Source organism: Dendrobates tinctorius, unplaced genomic scaffold (assembly GCF_039654945.1).
Source record: "Dendrobates tinctorius isolate UK_male_01 unplaced genomic scaffold, ASM3965494v1 ptg000126l, whole genome shotgun sequence".
NCBI lineage: Eukaryota > Metazoa > Chordata > Amphibia > Anura > Dendrobatidae > Dendrobates > Dendrobates tinctorius.
The window spans coordinates 19,735,468-19,757,622 of record NW_027361794.1 but is presented as its reverse complement, the minus strand read 5'-3'; the positions used below and the strand labels follow the sequence as shown (position 1 = coordinate 19,757,622).

The window sequence follows — 22,155 nt, the reverse complement described above, 5'->3', positions numbered from 1 at the left end:
CTCTTACACGGATCTGGACTTACAGAGGGACCCCTAGGCTTGGACCATGGCGTTACCTGCTATTCTGTGGTGTTAGGTGGTAAGAAGAATAGTCAGCTAGCTGGGTCAGAGCCAGAAGGACAGAATACAGAATCCGAAGACACAAGAGTAGTCAGTAAATGGGCCACGGTCACAACAGGAAACAAATACACAAGCCGGGAGCTGAGCACCGGACTGAACCAGAGGAGAACAGCGCTGTATCTGGCAGATTCCGGCCATATGCTTTGAGCTTTAGTAGGGTGTGGTACTTTCCAATTGGCTGAAGTAGGGATCAGATTACTCCAGCTGGACAGCAGGAACAGATCCCAGATGAGATTGGACACACCATATGCCGAAGGCCTAATATAACTAAATTACAGAAACCCAGAATAGTTGAAATCACCATAAAGTGATTCCATGTTATAAATGAATTCACTGAGGGTTATAATCTATAGGAGGACTGAATATTTTAACTCCACAGTCACTTTCTGGAAATTAACACGCAGTGGATGTTGGAGAGTGAAAATTACACATTTGCCATTTTATTACCCAACACATAGTGCCCAGATTGTGCTCCAGGAGACACACACCGCAAATTAAGTGGATTCTTCTCACTATACACTCCCTGACAGAAGTTATGTCGCTTATCCATGTTATGTAAATAAAAGCTTATAACCTGGCGTTAAAGTCATCGATTGGTTGTATAAATTACCCTTTTGAAAGCTGAAACACTCCGAAATGTGGTTTAGTAAAGTAAATAAAATGCCATCAATGCAGAAATATCGATCATGTAATAGACACAGAATGGTCAGATTTTGGCAAGATAAAAGTTTTGTCGGCCACAGAAAGTAATGTGATATTCAAACAAATAATTAACTTAAAATACAACAATATGTTGCATAACATTGGGGAATGAAGTTGTGGTGCTATTAGTCATATTTAATATTTTGTGTGACTTCCACGAGCTTGAAGGACTGCATCCATGCGGTTCTACAGTGATACATACAATTTATTAATGAAGTCATCAGTAATAGCAAAGAATGCAGTCTTGCATGCCTCCCAGAGTTCATCTAGATTCTTTGCTTTTGTCTTCCAAGCTTCCTCTTTCATCCTACCCCAAACATGCTCAATGATGTTCATGTCTGGTGACAGGGCTGGCCAGTCCTTGAGCACCTTGATCTTTTTTGCCTGGAGGAACTTTGTTGTAGAGATGGATGTATGAGATGGAGCGCCATCCTGCTGCAGAATTTGACCCCTTTTATAATTTGGAATATAAGAGGTAGCTAATACTTCTTGACGTTTCAGGCTATTGATATTGCCTTCCACCTTGCAAATGTTTTGCATACCCCCATACTGAATGTAACCCCAGAAAATGATCTTTCAACCACCAAATTTAACTGTTTTCTGGGTGTATTATGGATCCACACGGGCTCCAGTAGGTCTCCTGCGGTATTTGTGGCAGCTGTGGTGTAATTCTACAGAAGATTCATCAGAGAAATCCACTTCTGCCACTTTTCCAGCGACCATCTGTTTAGCGGGCTTTGGGACTTTGCAAATGCCACACAGTTTTTTATTTGCCTTTTGTTTAGTGCTGGCTTCTGGGTACTGATTCGACCGTGGAGGCCATTTTGAGACAGAATCCTACAAACTGTTCTAGTTAACACAGGGACTTAAGGTGACCAGGCTGTTGGAGCTCTGCTGCAGTGGAAGAGGGGCTTGCTTTGGATTTTCTAACCAACAAACATTCCTCCTGAGCAGTTGTCTTGCGGGGTCTGCCGGATCTGGGCTTGTCAAACACATCTCTAGTCTCTTCAAATCTTTTTTTAATTCTTTGTACTTGATGCTGAGACACATTAAAGGTGCCACCCACCTCTGCAGTGGATCTGGTCTTCAGCCTCTTGATAATCCAGGCTTTGGTCGCAGGGTGGATTTTTGGCATGTTGTCTGAGCTCAAGTTGCAATTTAAGTGAAGGTCTGGTGTGCTAGGTTTCTTTTTACACACCCACTAATTAACCGATCAATTACTGAGCACAGGTGAGGATGTAAACTAGGATTGGGTGCATTATATGACCAGGCGACAAAACTTTTGTCTAGCCAAAATCCGACCATTCTGTGTCCATTAAATGATCAATATTTCTGCATTGATGGCATTTTATTTTCTTAACCTAAACCACATTTTGGAGGGTTTCAGCTTTCAAAAGAATAATTTATATAACCAATGGATGAATTTAATGTCAGGTTATAAGCTTTTATTTACATAACATGGATAAGCGACATAACTTCTGTCAGGGAGGTTAATATTGCTAAATACAGGGATCCTAAATGTTGTTTGAACACACTGCAAGGCTCAGAAGTAAGAGCTGATTTTGCTGGATTGGTTTATACGTCACCAAACCACAAAACTTCACACACGGCAAAATAAAACTAAATATAATCTTTATGAAGAAAAATCATAAAATATAAAAAAGAGCCAGGCAGGCACCACAGGTACAGGAAAAGAAGGTGGGTAACCCAAGGAGTGACCAGAAAAATGTATATAAATATAGTCTGGGATGATTTAGCGAATCCTGCCTTGAACAGGGGGTTGGACCAGGTGGCCCAGGAGGTCCCTTCCAATTCTATGATTCATACACATAAGTAACATACACATATGTAAAAGAGGACCAAAATTGGTTGCATGTAACTATGCACAAAAAAAGGGGGACTATCGGCATACATCATAACAAATATATACGTTAAGACCCGTTGTTTCCACCTCAGGGCACACAGTAAAAGTTAAAGCATAAGTTGTCAAGGTAAATTTCTAGATGTACGAAAAAACAATGTGCCCAGGGTTACAAACAAACAGGTAAAGATATAATGGTAGCAATATAATAATAATAATCTTTCTTTATATAGCGCCAACATATTCCGCAGCGCTTTACAGTTTAACAGTTTCAAAACACAAGTCATAAGTAACAACGTTAACAATACAATAATTAAAGCAAAATAGGATGACCCTGCTCATGAGAGCTTACAATCCACAATGAGGTGGGGGAGATACAGAGTACAGGTGTGTATTTATAATGATGGTCCAGCCATCTTGAGGGAGTGAGGGATGGATGGAGATAGTGAATGGGCTACACATGCACACTTACACATAGAATGACTTTGATTAGTGAATGTGATAGGCCACTCTGAACAAATGTGTTACCCTAATAACCCAAATAATACCCTAAAACAACCGCCAAAGGTATATATATATATATATATATCATTAATAACAGTGTATGTACACTTAAAGAAGCATAATTACCTAGGGAGCACTCCTGGGGAACCCCACCACACCCGACGCGCGATTCGCACTTAAATGCGTCATCCACTGACACTGAAATGCTTTTTTTTTTTTTTTTTGGATTGGTTTATAGAAACCTTGTTGCTTTTCAACAGCCTTTGAGCCACTAATAATGTGGAAACTTCTATTTTTCCTTTGACAGATGATGGACCAGAGTGGGAACTTGTTTTTTGTGAGTTTAGAATTGGTATTATTTTCACCTACATAACATTGATTGGTTTCATTGGTTTCTTTTTTTTTTCAATATTTGGGAGGCAGAATGTAAAAAACAGTTGGACACCATGCACTACTGGTTCATCCAACAAGGTTTTCTATTAGACTGTGAACTGTCATTGTCTTGGTAAATAATTAAAGTCTTTTACGTAACTTGCCATTTTTTGGACAGTTTAAAAATGTTCAAAAATATAAAACTCAAGGATATTTTATTAAAAAGAATTGTTTTTTATCTTAGCAGATGACTGTACCAGGAGATCAGAGGGACAGCTGACATCTTCAGTTTTTAAGTCTAATGATCTTGAGATCCTACAAGATACAACTGAAGTGATTGCTGTTACTCCAGATATACCATCATCCATTCACAGCAAAGATCTGTCATCTGATCCTATGAAACAGATCCTGTCTTCTGATTCTTTACCGACTACTAAGGAAAATCAAAGTCACCAAAGAGGCATTAAAAAACAAACTGCTCCTAAAGCAAAGAAGTCATTTTCATGTTCAGAATGTGGGAAATATTTTACATGGAAATCACGTTTTGTTACCCACCAGAGAACTCACACAGAGGAGAAGCCTTTTTCCTGTACAGAATGTCTGAAATGTTTTAACTGGAAATCAGTTCTTGATAGCCACCAGAGAACCCACACAGGGGAAAAGCCTTTTTCATGTTCAGAATGTGGGAAATGTTTTGCACATAAATCACATTTTGTTACCCACCAGAGAACTCACACAGAGGAGAAGCCTTTTTCCTGTTCAGAATGTGGAAAATGTTTTAATCAAAAATGGGTTCTTGATAGGCACCAGAGAACTCACACAGGGGAGAAGTCTTTTTCATGTTCAGAATGTGGGAAATGTTTTGCACAGAAATCACATTTTGTTACCCACCAGAGAACTCACACAGCGGAGAAGCCTTTTTCCTGTTCAGAATGTGGGAAATCTTTTAAATGGAAAATGAATCTTGATCGCCATCAGAGAACCCACACAGGGGAGAAGCCTTTTTCCTGTTCAGAATGTGGGAAATGTTTTAATCAGAAATCGGTTCTTGATAGGCACCAGAGAGCTCACACAGGGGAGAAGCCTTTTTCATGTTCAGAATGTGGGAAATGTTTTAAATGGAAAATAAATCTTGATCGTCATCAGAGAACCCACACAGGGGAGAAGCCTTTTTCATGCTCAGAATGTGGGAAATGTTATACACAGAAATCAGGTTTGGTTAAGCACCAGAGAACCCACACAGGGGAGAAGTCTTCATCATGTTCAGAATGTGGGAAATGTTTTACACAGAAATCAGATTTGGTTAAGCACGAGAGAACTCACACAGGGGAGTAGACTTTTTCCTGTTCATTATGTGGGAAATATTTTACCAGGAAAGCGCATCTTGATAGCCACTGGAGAACTCACATGGGGAGAAACCTTTTTCCTGTTCAGAATGTGGGAAATGTTTTGCAGAAAAATCATATTTTGTTAACCACCAGAGGACACACACAGGGGAGAAGTCTTTTTCCTGTTCAGAATGTGGGAAATGTTTTAACCAGAAAGCGCATCTTGTTAGACATCAGAGCAGTCACACAGAGAAACCTTTTTAATTTTCTTAATGTGGGAAATATTTTACTTGGAGTTCAACTGTTAATAAACATCAGAGATGTCACATAGGGGAGAAGCTTTTTTATGTTCAGAATGTTGGAATCGTTTTAACCAAAATTGGATCTTCTTAAAGGGGTTGTGTGTTGCATTCCTCATGTTTGCTGACTAAAGGATAAAACTAAACTTTATTAATTCCAAATGTAAAACTATACCCATAATTCACCCCCTGAAGGTTAGTTAGAAGGTGACTAATAGAAAAAACATATACCCCATGTTTCAGTTTATAGTGTGAGGTGACACATGCACACACACGGGTTTAGTCATCTTTGGTGAGGACAACGAAACCTGTAGAAATGAGAAGCTTGGAGAGTGTGTGTGTATACGTCACCTCACCCTATATACTGAGACATGGGGTATATGTCTTTTCTATTAGTCACCTTCTGACTAACCTTCAAGGAGTGAATTGTAGGTATAGTTGTACATTTGGAATTAATAAAGTTTAGTTTTATCCTTTTGTCAGTGAATTTTCTAATCGAGGGATGATTATATATATATATATATATATATATATATATATATATATATATTTAAAATTATATATTCTTTGTTATTTTCAGTGAACTCATTCCTCACGTTTTGCCTCTTTAAAATAAAAACACTCATACCCCGCTTCAGCGGTGTCGAGACTTTCCTGGGGCTTATGTAGGGTTCTTGCATCACACGAGCCCTGTGCCCAATCAGCGGCAGCTTCACTGTTTCCGCCATCAGATGTATTGAACATCAACAGGAAGCCAAGGCTGCGGCTGCTCTCTGACTGCCTCATGATGTTCAATTTGTCCGAAGATGGGGACAGTGACTCCAGCACTGATTGGGCACAGGGCTCATAAGATGTAAAAACCTCAAAAGAGACCCAAAAACACAAGTGCTAACACCGCTGAAACGGTGCCAGAATGGTAAGTTTGTATAAGTGTTTTTATTTTAACAGGACCAAACATGAGGAATGAGAAGGGGTTGTCCAAGTTGTGGGCAACCTTTTTAAACATCAAAAATCCCACACAGAGATTGGTCATTATCATACCTAGAGTGAGAAATGAATTACAGGAAAATCGTATTTTGTTAACAATGAAAAATAACTCCGACACGTATTAACATTATTGACAAATTGTACAAAAACATGCTGCACATAGCCTGCTTTCAAGGAAGGACTATTATATGGGAGTTTTATAGGATAAACCGAATGCTAACAAAAAATAAACTACCCAAAACAAACATTTATCAGTAAAAATAACTCATCTTTATTATGTAAAGTATTTATCAGTAAAAATAACTCATCTTTATTAGGTAAAGTATTTATCAGTAAAAATAACTCTTTATTAGGTAAAGTGTTAAAGAACATACAATTAAAAACCGAGTTTAACCCTTTAACGACCAGAGGTATTTTTGGTTTTACACTTTTGTTTTTTGCTCCACTTCTTCCCAGAGTCATAACTTTTTTTTTTTTTTTTCGGTAAATATGGCCATATGAGGGCTTGTTTTTCACGGGACAAGTTGTACTTTTGAATGACACCTTTTTTTTAACATCATGTACTGGAAAATGGGAAAAAAATTCCAAGTGCGATGAAATTGAAAAAAAAAGTGCAATCCCACATTTGTTGTTTTTTTTTTTTTTTTTTTTTTTACCATGTTCACTAAATGCTAACACTGACCTGCCAATATGATTCTTCAGGTCATTATGAGTTCGTAGACACTGAACCTTTTATAGGTTCTTTTTTATTTACCGTATTTTTCGGACCATAAGATGCACCCCAAATTTTCAGAAGGAAAATATGGAAAAAAAATAACGTGTCAAATGGTGGTTCATCTTACAGTCCGAATTCAGCTTACCAGGGAAGGGATCGGCACAGGTGGAGGAGTGGTCACAGGGGTTGTTCGGTGGTCCAGGCAGGTGCGGTAGCCTCCGGGAAATCACATCCCAGGCAGTGGCGGTGCTCGGTGGGGCGGCGGGGCTCTGAAGGGTGGCTGGGCTCGGGCAGCGGGGCTCTGTGGGGTGGCTGTGGTTTTTGGGGTGGCTGGGCTCTGTGGGGCGGCGGGACTCGGGTGGCTTGGGCTCTGAGGGGTGGATTGGGCTTTGAGGGGTGGCAGTGCTCTGTCCTGAGGTGGCAGCCGTCCTGTGCTGCGTGGGGGGCTCCTTTGGCATTTCATCAAAGCCTGGAAGCCCCCATAGCTCTGTTGCTGCGATGTGGAGGCGTCCAGAAAGATGGCCGCTGGGGGCTTCTGGAAAGATGGCCACCGGGGCGGCACATTCTCCAATTCACAATGTGCTTGTCCCGAGATCTTTTCCTGAGATCTCGGGACAAGATCTCATTGCCGAGATCTGAATCTGAGCATGCGCATCCCCTTGCGGCCAACTTTCTGGAAGCCCCCGTGTCACAGCAATAGAGCTGTGGGGGCTTCCGGGCTTTGATAAAATACTGACGGAGCCCCCCACCCAGCACAGAGCCCCGACACCACCGCACCACAGAGCACAGCCACCGCTGCACCAGCCTGGAAAGGGAGGCTGCATCGGGACCGCCGCCACCGGGACCACTTCCACCACCGGGACCGCTGCCGCCGCCACCACCACAGGATTTGTAAGTATATTGCAACCATAAGACACACCCCCATTTTCCCCCAAAATTTTGGGTGAAAAGTGACTTATGGTCCAAAAAATACGGTAAGTGGTGAAAAAAATTTCCAAAGTTTGACAGAAGCATTTAATTAGTTAACAGCCGCGGATGGATTGCGATTCCACCAAGAGCTGTTAGAGGCACATGTCAGCTGTTCAAAACAGCTGACAAGTGCCGGAAAAGATGTGGTCTCCGGCACTGAGCCCACATTGGCGCCCATTTACGCCCGATGTCAGAAATGGGTTAAAGGGGATTGATTTTACAGAGACAGAAGTGGTAATCAATCATCTATACATACAAATAAATACAAAGATACACAGTTAAAATAATGTTAATTAATATAGAGTTAAAACAAGAAAATATAATGTGTGTAAATCTCTTGAGGAAGAAGTTATGTGAACTTTGAAACGCGTTGAGAGAATAGTGAATAAAATATCAACTTTATATCCATATTTTGGGATTGTAATTTCTACAGCAGCGCGGTAACATCCATGTCTCCTTCTATTTGCTATTGTGAATTGATCAAATGGTTTGACCTGTGGATTTGCGGCAGCTGTCGACTCTGAGTCCTACATACTTTTATATTTTGGAAAACTAGGTGAGTGCAAACTAATAAATCTTTTAGAACTGTCATCGGATAAGACCCTATTCTGCGCTTTTCTCTCCTAGAGTATCTCTGTATTTCTAAAGTTATAAAGATAAAAGCAGTTTAAAAAAACTGGATAATTTGAGAACAAATATATATAATAAAATATATGGAAAAGTGTTTGTTGGGAAGAGTATACACTTACAGAAAATGTTTTCTTTAAAATATAGAAATAATAATAAATCAGTATTAGGATGAGTAAAACATAGAAATACCTTATATACTCGTGTATGAACCAAGTTTTTCAGCACATTTTTTTGTGCTGAAAATGCCCCCCCTCGACTTATACACGAGTCAATTGTCCCAGAAAGCCGACAGGGAGGAGGAGCGGCGAAGCAGCAGGTCAGAGGCAGGAGCCTGCGGCGGTGTCTAAAGCCTGTGCTGCTGTAAAAGAGAAATTAATATTTATTTCTCTGTAATAGAGCACAGTGGCAGCCGCCGGCTTCCAACACACATCCTACTCACCTTCCTGCGTGCCCTGCTGCATCTCATTCGTTCTGGTGCCTGCAGCTTTTCCAATTGAGGGATCACGTAACCCCGCTCATTAAGGTAATCAATATGTACACCTCTCCACTCCCATAGGCGTAGAGTGAATATTCATTATTACCTTAATAAGCGGGGCCACGTGATTGCTCAGCACAGGAAGAGCTGTCGGCACCAGAACGAGATGCTACGTGGGTGCGCAGGCAAAGTAGGTAGGATTTTTGTTTTGGCTTCGTTTTGGTATGTTTTTTGGTGCACCAGTAAAAGTTGCATGAAACTGACAATATTGTTTAAAGCTGTGAACTAGGAGTCAGGAATGCTTCCAGGGGCAATCCCCATGATGTTCCAGTGTCATTTGAGCAGTATGTCCATCATTTTCTGACATTTTTAGACCTTAAATGGACACCCGAGGGGGGATCATGGTAAAAATGCTCGGGACTCCCATAGTCTTACATTGGGCTCGTTGTTCTGTCCGAGTACCCGAGTATTCAAATTTGCTCGACCCGAGCAACGAGCAACCGAGCATTTTAGTGCTCGCCCATCACTAATTACAACCCATATAGTTTAATCCCTTGACGACCGTCGATACGCCTTTTAATGGCAGCAGTTAAGGGTACTTAAACCACAACGTAGCTTTTTAACGACACTGAGGTTTAAGGTTATGGCGCCCCCCAGCATCGGAATTTCTAGTGGATCTCTGTTACCAGGGGTAGCTGAGACCCCAGAGAACATGATTGGGGTCCGTTTTTACCGACCTCAGTGTTGCGATCTCCGTAATTAACGATATCATGGCGACCGCAAAAAAAATAAATTTGATTTTCCATTTAATTTCTCTCTCTGATGTAATTGCACATCAGAGGAGAGAGAAATAGGGTCCCCAGATCACCCGATCACCGCCCGTTACCTCCCAGTGTTCCTGGACCCTGAGGCATCCCCCCCACGGCTCCTGACATATTTTTGCTGGAAGAAAATGGCCTGCGCATGCACAGTGCTCCCGCCGAGATCTGCTGGCCGGCACCCAGCAACATTAGGAAATTTTTCCTGTTGGTTCATTTTGATCACTGTGATAGGGTCTATCACAGTGATCAAAGTAAAAAAAATAGTAAATCGAACCCCACTTTATCACCCCCTTAGTTAGGGAAAAATAATAACAAAGTATGTATTTCCATTTTCCCATTAGGGTTAGAGTTGGGCTAAAGTGAGTGGGGCTAAAGTTAGGGTTAGGGCTAAAGTTAGGCTTAGGTTTGGGGCTAAATTTAGGGTTGGGGTTGTGGCTAAATTTAGAGTTAGGGTTGGGGCTAAATTTAGGGTTGGGGCTAAAGTTTAGGGTTGGGGCTAGGTTAGGGTTATGGTTAGGGTTGGGATTAGGGTTAGGGTTGGAGTTAGAATTTGGGGGCTTCCACTGTTTAGGGACATCAGGGGCTCTCCAAACGTGACATGGCGCCAATTCCAGACAATTCTGAGTTGAAAAAGTCAAACGGCGCTTCTTCCTTTCTAAGCTCTGCTGTGCGCCCAAACAGTGGTTTACCCCCACATATGGGGTATAAGCATACTTTGGACAAATAGCACAACTTTGGGGGTCTAATTTCACTTGTTACCCTTGGGAATTAAAACTTTGGGGGCAAAATATAATTTTTGTGGAAAAAAAATTATTTTTTATTTTCACGGCTCTACATTATAAACTTCTGTGAAGCACTTGGTGGTTCAAAGTGCTCACCACACATCTAGATAAGTTCCGTGAGGGGTCTAGTTTCCAAAATTGTGTCACTCCTGGGGGTTTCCACTGTTTAGGCACATCAGGGGCTCTCCAAACGCGACATGGCTTCCAATCTCAATTCCAGCCAATTCTGCATTGATAACGACAAACGGCGCTCCTTCCCTTCCGAGCCCTAGTATCAGCGTATTCAGAGAAATTGCACAAATTTTGTGGTTCATTTTCTCTTTTTACTCTTGTGAAAATAAAAAAAAATTTGGTTCTGAAGTATAATGCTTTGGAAAAAAGTTAAATGTTCATTTTTTCCTTCCATATTGCTTCAGTTCCTGTGAAGCACTTGAAGAGTTAACAAACTTCTTGAATGTGGTTTTGAGCACCTTGAGGGTTCCAGTTTTTAGAATGGTGTCACTTTTGGGTATTGTCTGTTATGTACACCCCTCAAATTGACTTCAAATGTGAGGTGGTCCCTAAAAAAAAAAATGGTTTTGTAAATTTTGTTGAAAAAATGAGAAATCGCTGGTCAACTTTTAACCCTTGTAACTTCCTAACAAAAAAAAAATTGTTTCCAAAATTGTGCTAATGTAAAGTAGACATGTGGGAAATGTCACTTATTAAGTATTTTGTGTGACATATCTCTCTGATTTAAGGACATTAAAATTAAAAATTTGAAAATTGCTACATTTTACAAATTGTCACCATATTTGTTTTTTCATAAATAAATACAAGTCATATTGAAGAAATGTTATCACTAACATGAAGTACAATATGTCATTGTTACAACGCGCCACCATACTCACCCGACCTCCGCTCTCACGCCGCAGCCTCTCTCCACCCGACGGCCGCGGCGGTCACCTGAGACGGTTTCGCGACCGATGCCTTCCCTGCATGCTATGCGCATGCGCCATAGGCCGCGGCCTCGCCTCCTTCCTGCTTCTTATGCTCCGCCTGTGCCCTGACCCGGAAGCACCTTTGGACCAATGGCTGACCAGATGGGGCCATATCAGGCCGCTTCCCCCTGAGGGAGGTGCCTGATCGTTGTGTTTCCTAGCACTCTGGCCTTGCTTCATCGTGTGCTCTCTGCTCCTGCAGTTCCGTTCTCGGCTGCTCCCCGCAGCAGCCTCTCAGTTCTGCTACCTGTGTTCCTTGTTCTCATCCGCAGTCCAGTCTCCAGTGTTCCTGCCGTCCTACTCCAGTCCTGTCTCCAGTGTTCCTGCCGTCCTACTCCAGTCCTGTCTCCAGTGTTCCTGCCGTCCTACTCCAGTCCTGTCTCCAGTGTTCCTGCCGTCCTACTCCAGTCCTGTCTCCAGTGTTCCTGCCGTCCTACTCCAGTCCTGTCTCCAGTGTTCCTGCCGTCCTACTCCAGTCCTGTCTCCAGTGTTCCTGCCGTCCTACTCCAGTCCTGTCTCCAGTGTTCCTGTCGTCCTACTCCAGTCCTGTCTCCAGTGTTCCTGTCGTCCTACTCCAGTCCTGCTTCCACAGCTCCGGCCGTCCTGCTCCAGTCCAGCTTCCAGTGTTCCTGCTGTCCTACTCCAGTCCTGCCTTCAGTGTCCTTGCCATCCTACTCATGTCTCAGTCTTACTCCGGTCCATCCTGAGCCACCCCTCTCGGTACAGGCTACCGTGGTACTCGAACCCCTGGGCCTGCTCCTAGCGGTCCCTGTATAGGGGTCGGTTCCATCTAGCAGCTCGCCCGGGGCCCCTCGGTGCCACGGTCCAGAGGGTCCACTCCCGGAGGTTCCTTCTCCAGACCACCCACGCTAACAGTCATAGAATCTTAGAATCGTAGAGTTGGAAGGGACCTCCTGGGCCATCTGGTCCAACCCCCTGCTCAAAGCAGGATTCGCTAAATCATCCCAGTCAGATGTCTGTCCAGCCTCTGTTTGAAGACTTCCATTGAAGGAGAACTCACCACTTCTCGTGGCAGCCTGTTCCACTCATTGATCACTCTAACTGTCAAAAAGTTTTTTCTAATATCTAATCTGTGTCTCCTCCCATTCAGTTTCATCCCATTGCTTCTAGTCTTTCCTTGTGCAAATGAGAATAAAGTTGATCCTTCTACAATGTGACAGCCCTTTAGATATTTGTAGACAGCTATTAAGTCTCCTCTCAGTCTTCTCTTTTGCAAACTAAACATTCCCAAATCCTGCAACCTTTCCTCATAAGACAGGGTTTGCAGACCGGTCACCATTCTGGTCGTTCTTTTCTGAACTTGCTCCAGTTTGTTGATGTCTTTTTTAAAATGTGGTGCCCAAAACTGGACACAATATTCCAGATGAGGTCTGACCAAAGAGTAGAGGGAAATAATGACTTCACGTGATCTAGACTGTATGCTTCTGTTAATACATCCTAGAATTGCATTTGCCTTTTTTGCTGCTGCATCACACTGTTGACTCATATTCAGTCTGTGATCTATTAGTATACCCAAGTCTTTTTCACATGTGCTGTCACTTAGCCCTATTCCTCCCATTCTGTATATGCTTTTTTCATTTTTATTGCCCAGATGTAGTACTTTGCATTTCTCCCTGTTAAAAACCATTCTGTTAGTTGCTGCCCACTTCTCCAGTTTATTTATATCTTTTTGAATCCTCTCTCTCTCTTCTCTAGTATTAGCTATCCCTCCTAGCTTTGTGTCATCAGCAAATTTAATCAGTTTACCCTCAATTCCTTCATCTAAATCGTTGATAAAGATGTTGAACAATACAGGGCCCAGGACAGAGCCCTGTGGTACCCCACTTAAGACATTCTTCCAACTGGATGTGCAGCCATTTACGACCACTCTTTGGGTCCGATCACTAAGCCAGTTATGAATCCACCTAACAGTTGCCTTGTCCATTCCATACTTAGTCATTTTTTCAATAAGGATTGTATGAGAGACTTTGTCAAATGCTTTGCTGAAGTCAAGATATACTATATCTACAGCATTTCCTTGATCCACCCAATCAGTTATTCCATCATAGAAGGAAATTAAGTTAGTCTGACATGACTTATTAGTTACAAACCCATGCTGACTCTGTTTAATCACTTCATTCTTATCCAGGTACTGACACATGTTGTTTAATAATTTGTTCAAAGATCTTTCCTGGTATAGAAGTCAGACTCACCGGCCTATAGTTGCCTGGGTCCACCTTCTTCCCCTTTTTGAAGATAGAAACAACATTTGCTCTTCTCCTGTCTTCTGGCACTTCTCCTGTTCTCCAAGAATTTTCAAAGATTATGGAGAGGGGTTCAAAAATTTCTTCTGCTATCTCCTTCAGTACTCTGGGGTGTAATTCATCTGGACCTGGAGACTTGAATTCATTTAGGTTAGCTAAGTGTTTCCTCATTATCTTTCTGTTTATAGATATCCTGGATTCTTCTATTCCCTTAATAGGACAGTGAAGAACAGTTGATGTTACATTTCCTTTCTGAGAGAAAACAGATGCAAAATAGGAATTTAAAAGTTCAGCCTTCTCAACATCCTGTCTTACCATTTCATCATTTTCATCCTGTAAAAATCCTATAGCATCTTTGACTTTTCTTTTACTTTTGACATATCCCCAAAATCCTTTATTATTGCTTTTGACATCTCTTACAAGCCTCAATTCAATTTCAGCTTTAGATAATCTGATTTGTGCCCTGCAGGTTCTGCAGACAGCATTATATTCTTCTTTAGATATGCCTCCCTCTTTCCATTTTATAAACATTTTTTTCTTCCTTTTTAGCATGTGCTTAAGTTGTGTGTTCATACATCCTGGTTTCCTTAAATGCTTCCTATTCTTCCCTCTTTTCGGAATTGTTAACAACTGTGCTTTGAGAATTTCATTTTTCAAGATTTCCCATCCTTCCTGGACATTTTTGTCTTTAAGGATATCCAGCCATTGGATCCCTCCAATTCTCTTTCTGAATCCCTTAAAATCTGCCTTTCTGAAATCTAACCTTGACGTCTGAGTCTTCACAGGTCTTCCGCCTCTAGTTATCCAAAATTCTAAAATGGCATGGTCGCTACCTCCTAGGGTCAACATTCTCAGAATCAGCGGGATCCATTACAGCATTCCAAAGTTATAACCTCATAAAATGACAGTGGTCAGAATTGTAAAACATGGATGGTCAGTAAGTAGTAAATTGGCTCTGTCACTAAGGGGTTAAAGGAGTAAACATCCTAACAAGAGATGGAGGTTACAAATATTGTAGATGACATGCCAGTAGTATACAGATAAAGATGAAATATTTACCACTATTCCTTCTTATGCACCTTTCACCACGTCAGCTTCCTCAGAGAGGGTATGGATTAGTGTTTCCAACAAACCAAGGTCCAGCACTAATCAAGGCAAAGGAGAGTAAGGGTGAGTTTCCACTATGCACATTCCTTGCGCTTTGGACAGAGCGGAAACCCCGCTCCGCCCAAAGCACCGACCCCTTCTGTACGCGCGGTGATTCTGGCTGTGCTCATTGAACACATCCAGAATCGTTGCATCGTATACATAGAGTAGGCTATTTACCTTGCAGAGATGGAGCGTCTTCGCAAGGTAAACAGACATGCTGCAGTCTAAAAAGACAGGCCACATGTCCAGAAACACAAGGCTGCTGGATGCGTGTTTGCACGCATAGTGGAGACGAGATTTCATAAAATCCCCTCTACTATGCTGTAACATCTGGACGTTGCGGATTGAACGCTGCGGCTGTACGCAGCGTACAACCCGCAGCTAATCCGGATGTAATCCAGCAAGTGGAAACATACCCTAACTCTGGGATAAAGTGGGAGTGTTTCTATAGGAATTGGGGCTGTTCCCCGGTCATATCTATGGAACACATGATTGATTCTGCCAATCACATTGGTGGTTATTGTTTATACCAGCCCTTTCCTATCCAGGCTCATGTTATTGGTGTGACACCTAATAGTGGTTGGGACATACCCCTGATGGCTTATTGGTGTAAACCGAATGACCTGGGGTAAATGCCAGTCAGAGCCCAGAGGCAGTGAGTATACCCCACGTGGGTAAATGCAGCTGTGATGCTCTGGGTGATGTGTCACATGCGGGATCCAGGAAATGGCATCACACACCATCCTGGGTTACTCTGCCTCCAGGCACCTCCGATTGGTCAGTGAGGGGGAGTGACTGAAACGACGCTGGCTGGACTCATCGCCATGGAGAGCAAACGGGCCCACACCACAAGAGTGTTCAGCATCCCCAGTGAAGCAGGAGGTTCAGGATGAAAACCTGTTGGTTAGACCAAGATCAATAATGCTGCATAGAGCTATCTGGTAGAGATCAATCAGGCAAAGTGATAGTGAGGGGTGTCAGGAAACAAAACAATGCATGTGAAAAGTGTCAAATGTGCAACGGATGAGAAATGCATAATAAATAGTGATATTTATATCACTAAGTTATAAAAATAAAAGCAGCTTAAAAAACAGTGATGGAATTTGAGAAAAAATATATTATGTGGTGCAGTGACCACTGTGACAGCTAGGGGGTGCTGTGTGAGCATCCCAGGACATGCATACAGGCATCTCCATTATTGTAAGGGAGAAAGGATGAACGGCAGGATGGTAAATGACCGATATGTATCCCAGGGTGGGTGGCCCTGGGATGGAAGCTGGAACCGGTATTAATCAGCAGATATTCTGCTGATGGTTTCTGTCTACAATAGGGAAGCTTCCAGGTGGCTTGGGGAGATGGGTGGGACCGGTCACCTACAAACCCACCCAGGGGCGTGTGTCTGAACACCCACAGTAAAACCTGTATATGTGTGTGTATGGCTGGGTGTCTGGAAAGGACCTGCAATGAGGTCATAGCCATGTGATCCATACCTCACCTGTGGGTGTGGCTACGGACTATATAAGGTGACCAGAGTAGGTCACATGAGGGAGTGCATGGATCTGATTGGGCCATGTGGAAGGTCCCGGAAGGCCTAGGTGCTGGAAGGTGTGCTGCCTCCCTGAAGAGCTCATGCTGAGGCCGCTGACCTGGTGAGGTCTGTGTGTATTCGCCTGTGTGTGTTGGACAGTCCCCAGGAGGGAATGGACGTCCGGAATGAGAAGCAACTAAGAGGTAACCCCGGACAGGTGGAAATAACTGTGAGGCTATATAGAGCCTGGTTGCTGGACAAAGCACAGCCTGTGTGACCACAGGGCAAAGAGAGCGGAGCTCTATTATGAACATTCGTTTGGTCTGGTGTAAGGCTGTTACCATTTCTTCATGCTTCTATGGTTTATGCTGTGTAACAATAAACCGTATGGACTGGTTATGTTGAAAAAGTGAGTGTCTCCCAACACGCACAATAGGTGCTACCTTACAATATAATTAAAATATATGGAAAAGTATTTGTTGAGAAGTGTATACACTTATAAAATGTTTTCTTTAAAATATAAATAAATCAGTATTAGGATGTGCAAAAAGAGAGATGTTATTTTATTTAGATAATGTAATGAGAAATAAATTACCGTATATACTTGTGTTTAAGCCGAGTTTTTCAGCACATTTTTATGCTGAAAACACCCCCCCTCGGCTTATACACGAGTGATTTTCAAAGAAAGCCAGCGGAGCAGCAGGTGACAGAGGCAGGAGCTTGTAACTGTGCCGCTGCTAAAGAGAAATAGAAGTGCATTGAGCTGCAGGGTGGATTGCTGCTGAAGGAAAAAAAAATCCCTTTAAAGGGAATCTGTCACCCCTTTTTTTGAATATGCGCTGGCGGCACCAACATCAGGGGCTTATCTACAGCATTCTGTAATGCTGTAGATAAACCCCCGATGTAACCTGAAAGATAAGAAAAAAGAGTTAGTTTATACTCACCCTGGGGGCGGTCCGGTCTTTGTCCGATGGGTGTTGCGGTTCGGCGCCTCCCATCTTCATACAATGCCGTCCTCTTCTTTCCTTCCTGTCGTGACTCCGGCGCAGGCACACTGCTTTGCCCTGTTGAGGGCAGAGCAGAATACTGGAGTGTGCAGGTGCCGGACCTCTCCTGATGCCTGTGCACTGCAGTATTCTGCTCTGCCCTCAACCGGGCAGAGCAGTGCACCTGCGCAGTAGCCACGACAGGAAGGAAAGAAGAGGATGGCTTCGTATGAAGATGGGAGGCGCCGGACCGGACGCAGAGGTGAGCATAAGCTAATTCTTTTTTTCTTATCTTTCAGGTTACATCGGGGGCTTACCTACAGCATTACAGAATGCTGTAGATAAGCCCCTGATGTCAGTGCCAGCAGCTCATATTCGAAAAAAGGGGAGACAGATTCCCTTTAAATCTTCTTCCTGAAGCTTGTGTGAACGAGCTGAGTGTGACTGGAGCATAAGTGCAAACGGTGGTAAGTGTATGACTTGTGATTCAGTGAAGAGGTATTTAGGAATCCTTTAACACATACCTGTGTGAATTGATGTGAGTTGCTGATTTGTGAATTGCTGAGTGATTTTCTACCTGTTTAATTTTTTGGGGGGGCTTTCTTAACCTATTTTTTCTCTCTACAAGATTAGTCTCTTATTTTACTCTCTGTGTGTTTAAGGGTTAACTACATTGCATTTAAATCCTGACGTGTAGCTATACTCATAAGGGGTTAATTAAGGGTGGGGGTTCATTATTAAGGGTTTATAAGTGGCAGCTGGTTGGGGCTTCCAGTTCTTTTGGAAGTGCATTGAGCTGCAGGGTGGATTGCTGCATACATCCTCCTTTGTACTGACTTTTCGCAAATGGGCGGTCAGGAGATCTGTCCCTAACGGGGGTTTGGTGCAATGTAATCGAAGTCTCTTAGTTAGCAGTCTATGCAGTCAATGCATGTGTATTCTCTATCAGGTAGGTAATTTATTCAGTCAAGTAGGTCATCCACAGCATCATTCCAGCTCAGGTGTATCTTCTGGTATGAAGGCCTTTTCCCGCAATGCGGTGCGTGGATCTAGGTGGAGGTTTTCCTTCCAGGTTGGTGGCATCAGCACTTGGAGAAGGGCCATCGGATCTGGGATCGAGTGCTTCTCCTTACGGACTTTTTCCACCCACACTCAGTCTCCTGACTTCAGGGCGTGCATACCAGGCACCGAATCTGGACCTGGCAATGAAGGAAAAAAACTTGAGAATGGACATTAGCAAGATTCTTGATAAATTCAATTACACATGCAGACAAAGTATCATTTTGCATAGTCAACTGCTAAGTAAAGAATACCCCTAAACTGGGTTTTTACCCAAATAAAGTTTCATCTCGGTGACAGCTTTTTCTGAGTCTAGGGGAGAGTCTAATGCCAGGGTTTGTCTGTCTCTTTGGCAAATTTTTAGCATGCTGCTCTTAAGTGTCCCACCTAGTCTATGGTGTGGGATGGTGAGAAGTGTGTAGGCCTAAGTCTGACCCTACTGCTGATCAGGTCTCTTGTGTCAGGTTTGCTGTGAATGTGGGTCCCTGATCATTTGCTATCACTTCTGCAACCCCCATATCTGCACATATTTTTGAGAGTAGCTTCTTTGCAGTAGTCTTTGCCAACTAATTCCTTACTGGGAAGTCTTCAGGCCAGATGGCGTGGGGGAACTTTTCCCGCTTGTCCGACGTTGAATGTGTTGGAGGACAAACCGCTCCTGTGAATTTGGCTGTTAAGGTGTGATTGAGTCCAATCAGGTCATTCATCTGTGTCTTCAATTCTGTGCAGGGCCATGTGCCCATTGAACCACCATAGGGTACACACTTTGAGGTAGACTAGGTCTGTCTTGAGGTAGGCGGTTTGAGGTAGACGGTTTCTTGGAGCCCAGTGCTTTTGCCAATTTAACATCCAGCTTTCCTTTTCCTCCTTCCGAGTCTGATCCTGTTACTTCTTGTACAGGTTTCAGGAAGTCGTTTTGTCAGGTTTAGTGACTGGGTTGTGGTAATTAACATTCTCTGAGCTGATTGTGGGATTTTGGCTGAGGTTTCGTCTATGTCCGTGCCGCGGCGTCTCCCCTCCCTCTGTATGAAGACTCGGGTTAAACTGTTAGAGGAGGACTTGGGACTCTTTGCATTGGTACAGATCCAGCCGGCATTCTCCGGGGATGAGGGGAAAGGTCAAACTGTTGTAGCCTTGGGATGCCTTCGGACTCATGCAGCTCGTCTCGGGGAGACGGGGTAAGTGTTGCCGTGGACTGCCGACCGTAGGGCTGTGCTGGAGAAGAAGCTTCCCCACAAGGGGGTGGTGGAGGACAATCTTCTGGAATGTTCTCCATCAAATACATCCTTTCTGGTAAAGGTGGGCACTAGTGTTGAGCTTTCCGATACCGCAAGTATCGGGTATCGGCCGATATAAGCTGTATCGGAATTCCGATACTGACTTCCGATACTTTTTTTCATATCGGATACCGGAATCGGAAGTTCCCATAATGCTATCAGCCCGCTCGCTTTGATTCAGCCAATGGGAATCCTCAGAAGTGTGGGCACATCCTGTTAGGCATGTAGGCATGTTAACTATTGGCATGGCTGTGATTGGCTGCTGAAATGATGTCATGATGCACTATGAAAGCCACCTCCGCCGCCATTTCTGGTCACTCTGCTGTGAATTCAGTTAGGGACAGGCTGCTGTTGAAGACTGTGAGGGACAGTTAGAAATAGCGATTCTCAAAACAATATTGTGCTTTCCCCAGGCTACATAAACCACCACTGTAGCTTTCTTTTCCCTAGCAGCAGTGTTCACAGCTGTCTACAAGGGCTGTGTGAGTGCAGCTCATGCTGTGGAGTGGGTCCTTCAGCCACGTCTGGTTGTAGGCTGCCCAGTGTGCCTCACTGCTGCCTCATACATATTTTTCTTTTTGAGCTGCTTATTTTTAAAAAATTCTATCTAGTGTGCTTCCATCCGTATCCATATACGTTGGTTGCAAACACTAGTAGTAGACAGAGGAGCCTTTCTGCAGCCTTTCAGTGCTAGTGCCCACTTAGCTGCACTGTTCACGGTTGTCTGAGAGGTCTCTGACTGTGTGAGTGCAGCTCACGCTGAGTAGTGTGTCCTGCAGCTATGTCTGGTTGTAGGCCGCTCAGCGTGTCACTGCTTCACACATTTTTCTTTTATTGCAGCTCATTTTTTCTCCTATTAGTGTGCATCCATCCGTATCCATCTACATTGGTTGGTTGCAAACACTATACAGGAGTAGATAGAGGAGCCTTTTTTCTGGCTTGTGCCCTTCAGCTGCAGCCAGATTAGTATTACCCAATTTTTTTGGAGCCTCATCTTTTGCATTGTAGGTTACCTGCCTGCATTTTAATAGCTCCAGAAAGTTGGTGATACTCTGACTTTCAAATCTTTGGTCACATCCTTTTAGTTTTCCCCCCCCCCAAAAAAAACAACAAAGTTCACCAAACACTACATTTGAAAGTTTTGTAGGCCACATTAGCTCCCATTAAAGTGTAGTCGACACACACACTTCATAAAATTAGTGTTTCTTATACGTGTAACCAGCTGTTCAGGAATAAGCACACTAAGGCCCCCTTTGTACTTTTCTGCCTATCTTTCTCAGTCTACCAAGATGAAGAAGGCAGGGAGAAAGGCACGTGGCCGTGGGCGTGGAATTTCAGCAGGGAGAGGACGCGGGGATTCTGCAGGGAGAGGACGTGGGGATTTTGTGCCTGCTCTTGGCATCAGTGAGTCAGCATCCCCCAGTTTTAGCAGGCAACAGTCCTTTATGCGCAGCTTTGTAGGACCTCACCGTACCCCACTGCTGCGGGAGGAACAAATTGAAGTCGTTGTCGGATGGATGGCAGCTAACGCATCGACTTCAATTATTTCCACATCCTCTCAGGGCCAGAGCACCGAAGAGCAACCATCTGTCTCTTCACCACCTGCCAAAGTGCCCTGGCAGTCAGATAGCCCTGGACAGGAGCCATCACAGTCTCTACTTCTGTTCTCGGAATTTGTTGGTTTGGAAAGAGGGGGCCAGCCAAGCAGCATTCCAGAATGTGAAGAAGAGGGAGTATGCAGTGATGCGCAACTTCTTTGTCCCTCTGAATCTGAAGAGGCGGGTGGGCCAGTGCCTATGGTCAGCACACCTCAGTACGCATCAGATGATGACGAGACTCAGTTACCACTTTCTGGTGCGTACGGTGCTGGCGAGACAACCCAGGAGAAGCAGGTGTTTGAAGAGGGGAGTGTAGATGATGAGGTCCTTGACCTATCATGGCGTGAGGAACAGGAAGGTGGTGGGAGCAGCTCTGAGGAAGAGATTCCCCGAACGGCCAAAACCGGAGGGAGAGGGAGGGGGCAGACTTGGTTGCCTGTAGCCTCCACTTCGGCACCCGTTAGGAGCATTCCTCTTTCAAAAAGCAAAACGGGCGCTCCCAAGACTTGCAGTGCGTGGTCCTTTTTTGACACAGTTGCAGATGACATTTGCTTTGTCAAATGCAAGCTGTGTCATCTGAGAGTCAAAAGAGGGAAAAATGTCAGCAACCTCAATACCACTAGTATGTGGAAACATATGCGGACCAAGCATGAGGTGGAGTTACACAGACACATTGAAGACGTAGGCCAACGTACAGCACCACCTACCACCTCTTCAGCTCGTGTTGGGGCCTCTTCCTCCAGCTCACA

At 43.7% G+C, this 22,155-nt stretch overlaps 3 protein-coding genes and 1 long non-coding RNA gene across 4 annotated transcripts in view; all 4 read left to right on the top strand.

Moving 5' to 3' along the window:
* Positions 1-5,213, top strand: part of LOC141047070 (uncharacterized) — a 99,387-nt gene extending 94,174 nt beyond the window's left edge. Inside the window, exon 7 of the mRNA XM_073542005.1 lies at positions 3,804-5,213. Coding sequence (XP_073398106.1) covers positions 3,804-4,894 — 1,091 coding nt within the window. The 3' untranslated portion in view covers positions 4,895-5,213. The remainder of the gene's footprint in view (positions 1-3,803) is intronic.
* The window catches only part of LOC141047065 (uncharacterized), a 570,550-nt gene that overhangs the window by 95,810 nt on the left and 452,585 nt on the right, over positions 1-22,155 (top strand). The window lies entirely within an intron of this gene.
* Positions 1-22,155, top strand: part of LOC141047075 (uncharacterized) — a 94,297-nt gene that overhangs the window by 34,657 nt on the left and 37,485 nt on the right. The gene's annotated exons all lie outside the window — the stretch shown is intronic.
* Positions 5,714-6,574, top strand: LOC141047060 (uncharacterized). Its single transcript, XR_012219746.1, has 2 exons — positions 5,714-6,451; positions 6,491-6,574. It is a non-coding gene; the product is annotated as an uncharacterized lncRNA (long non-coding RNA).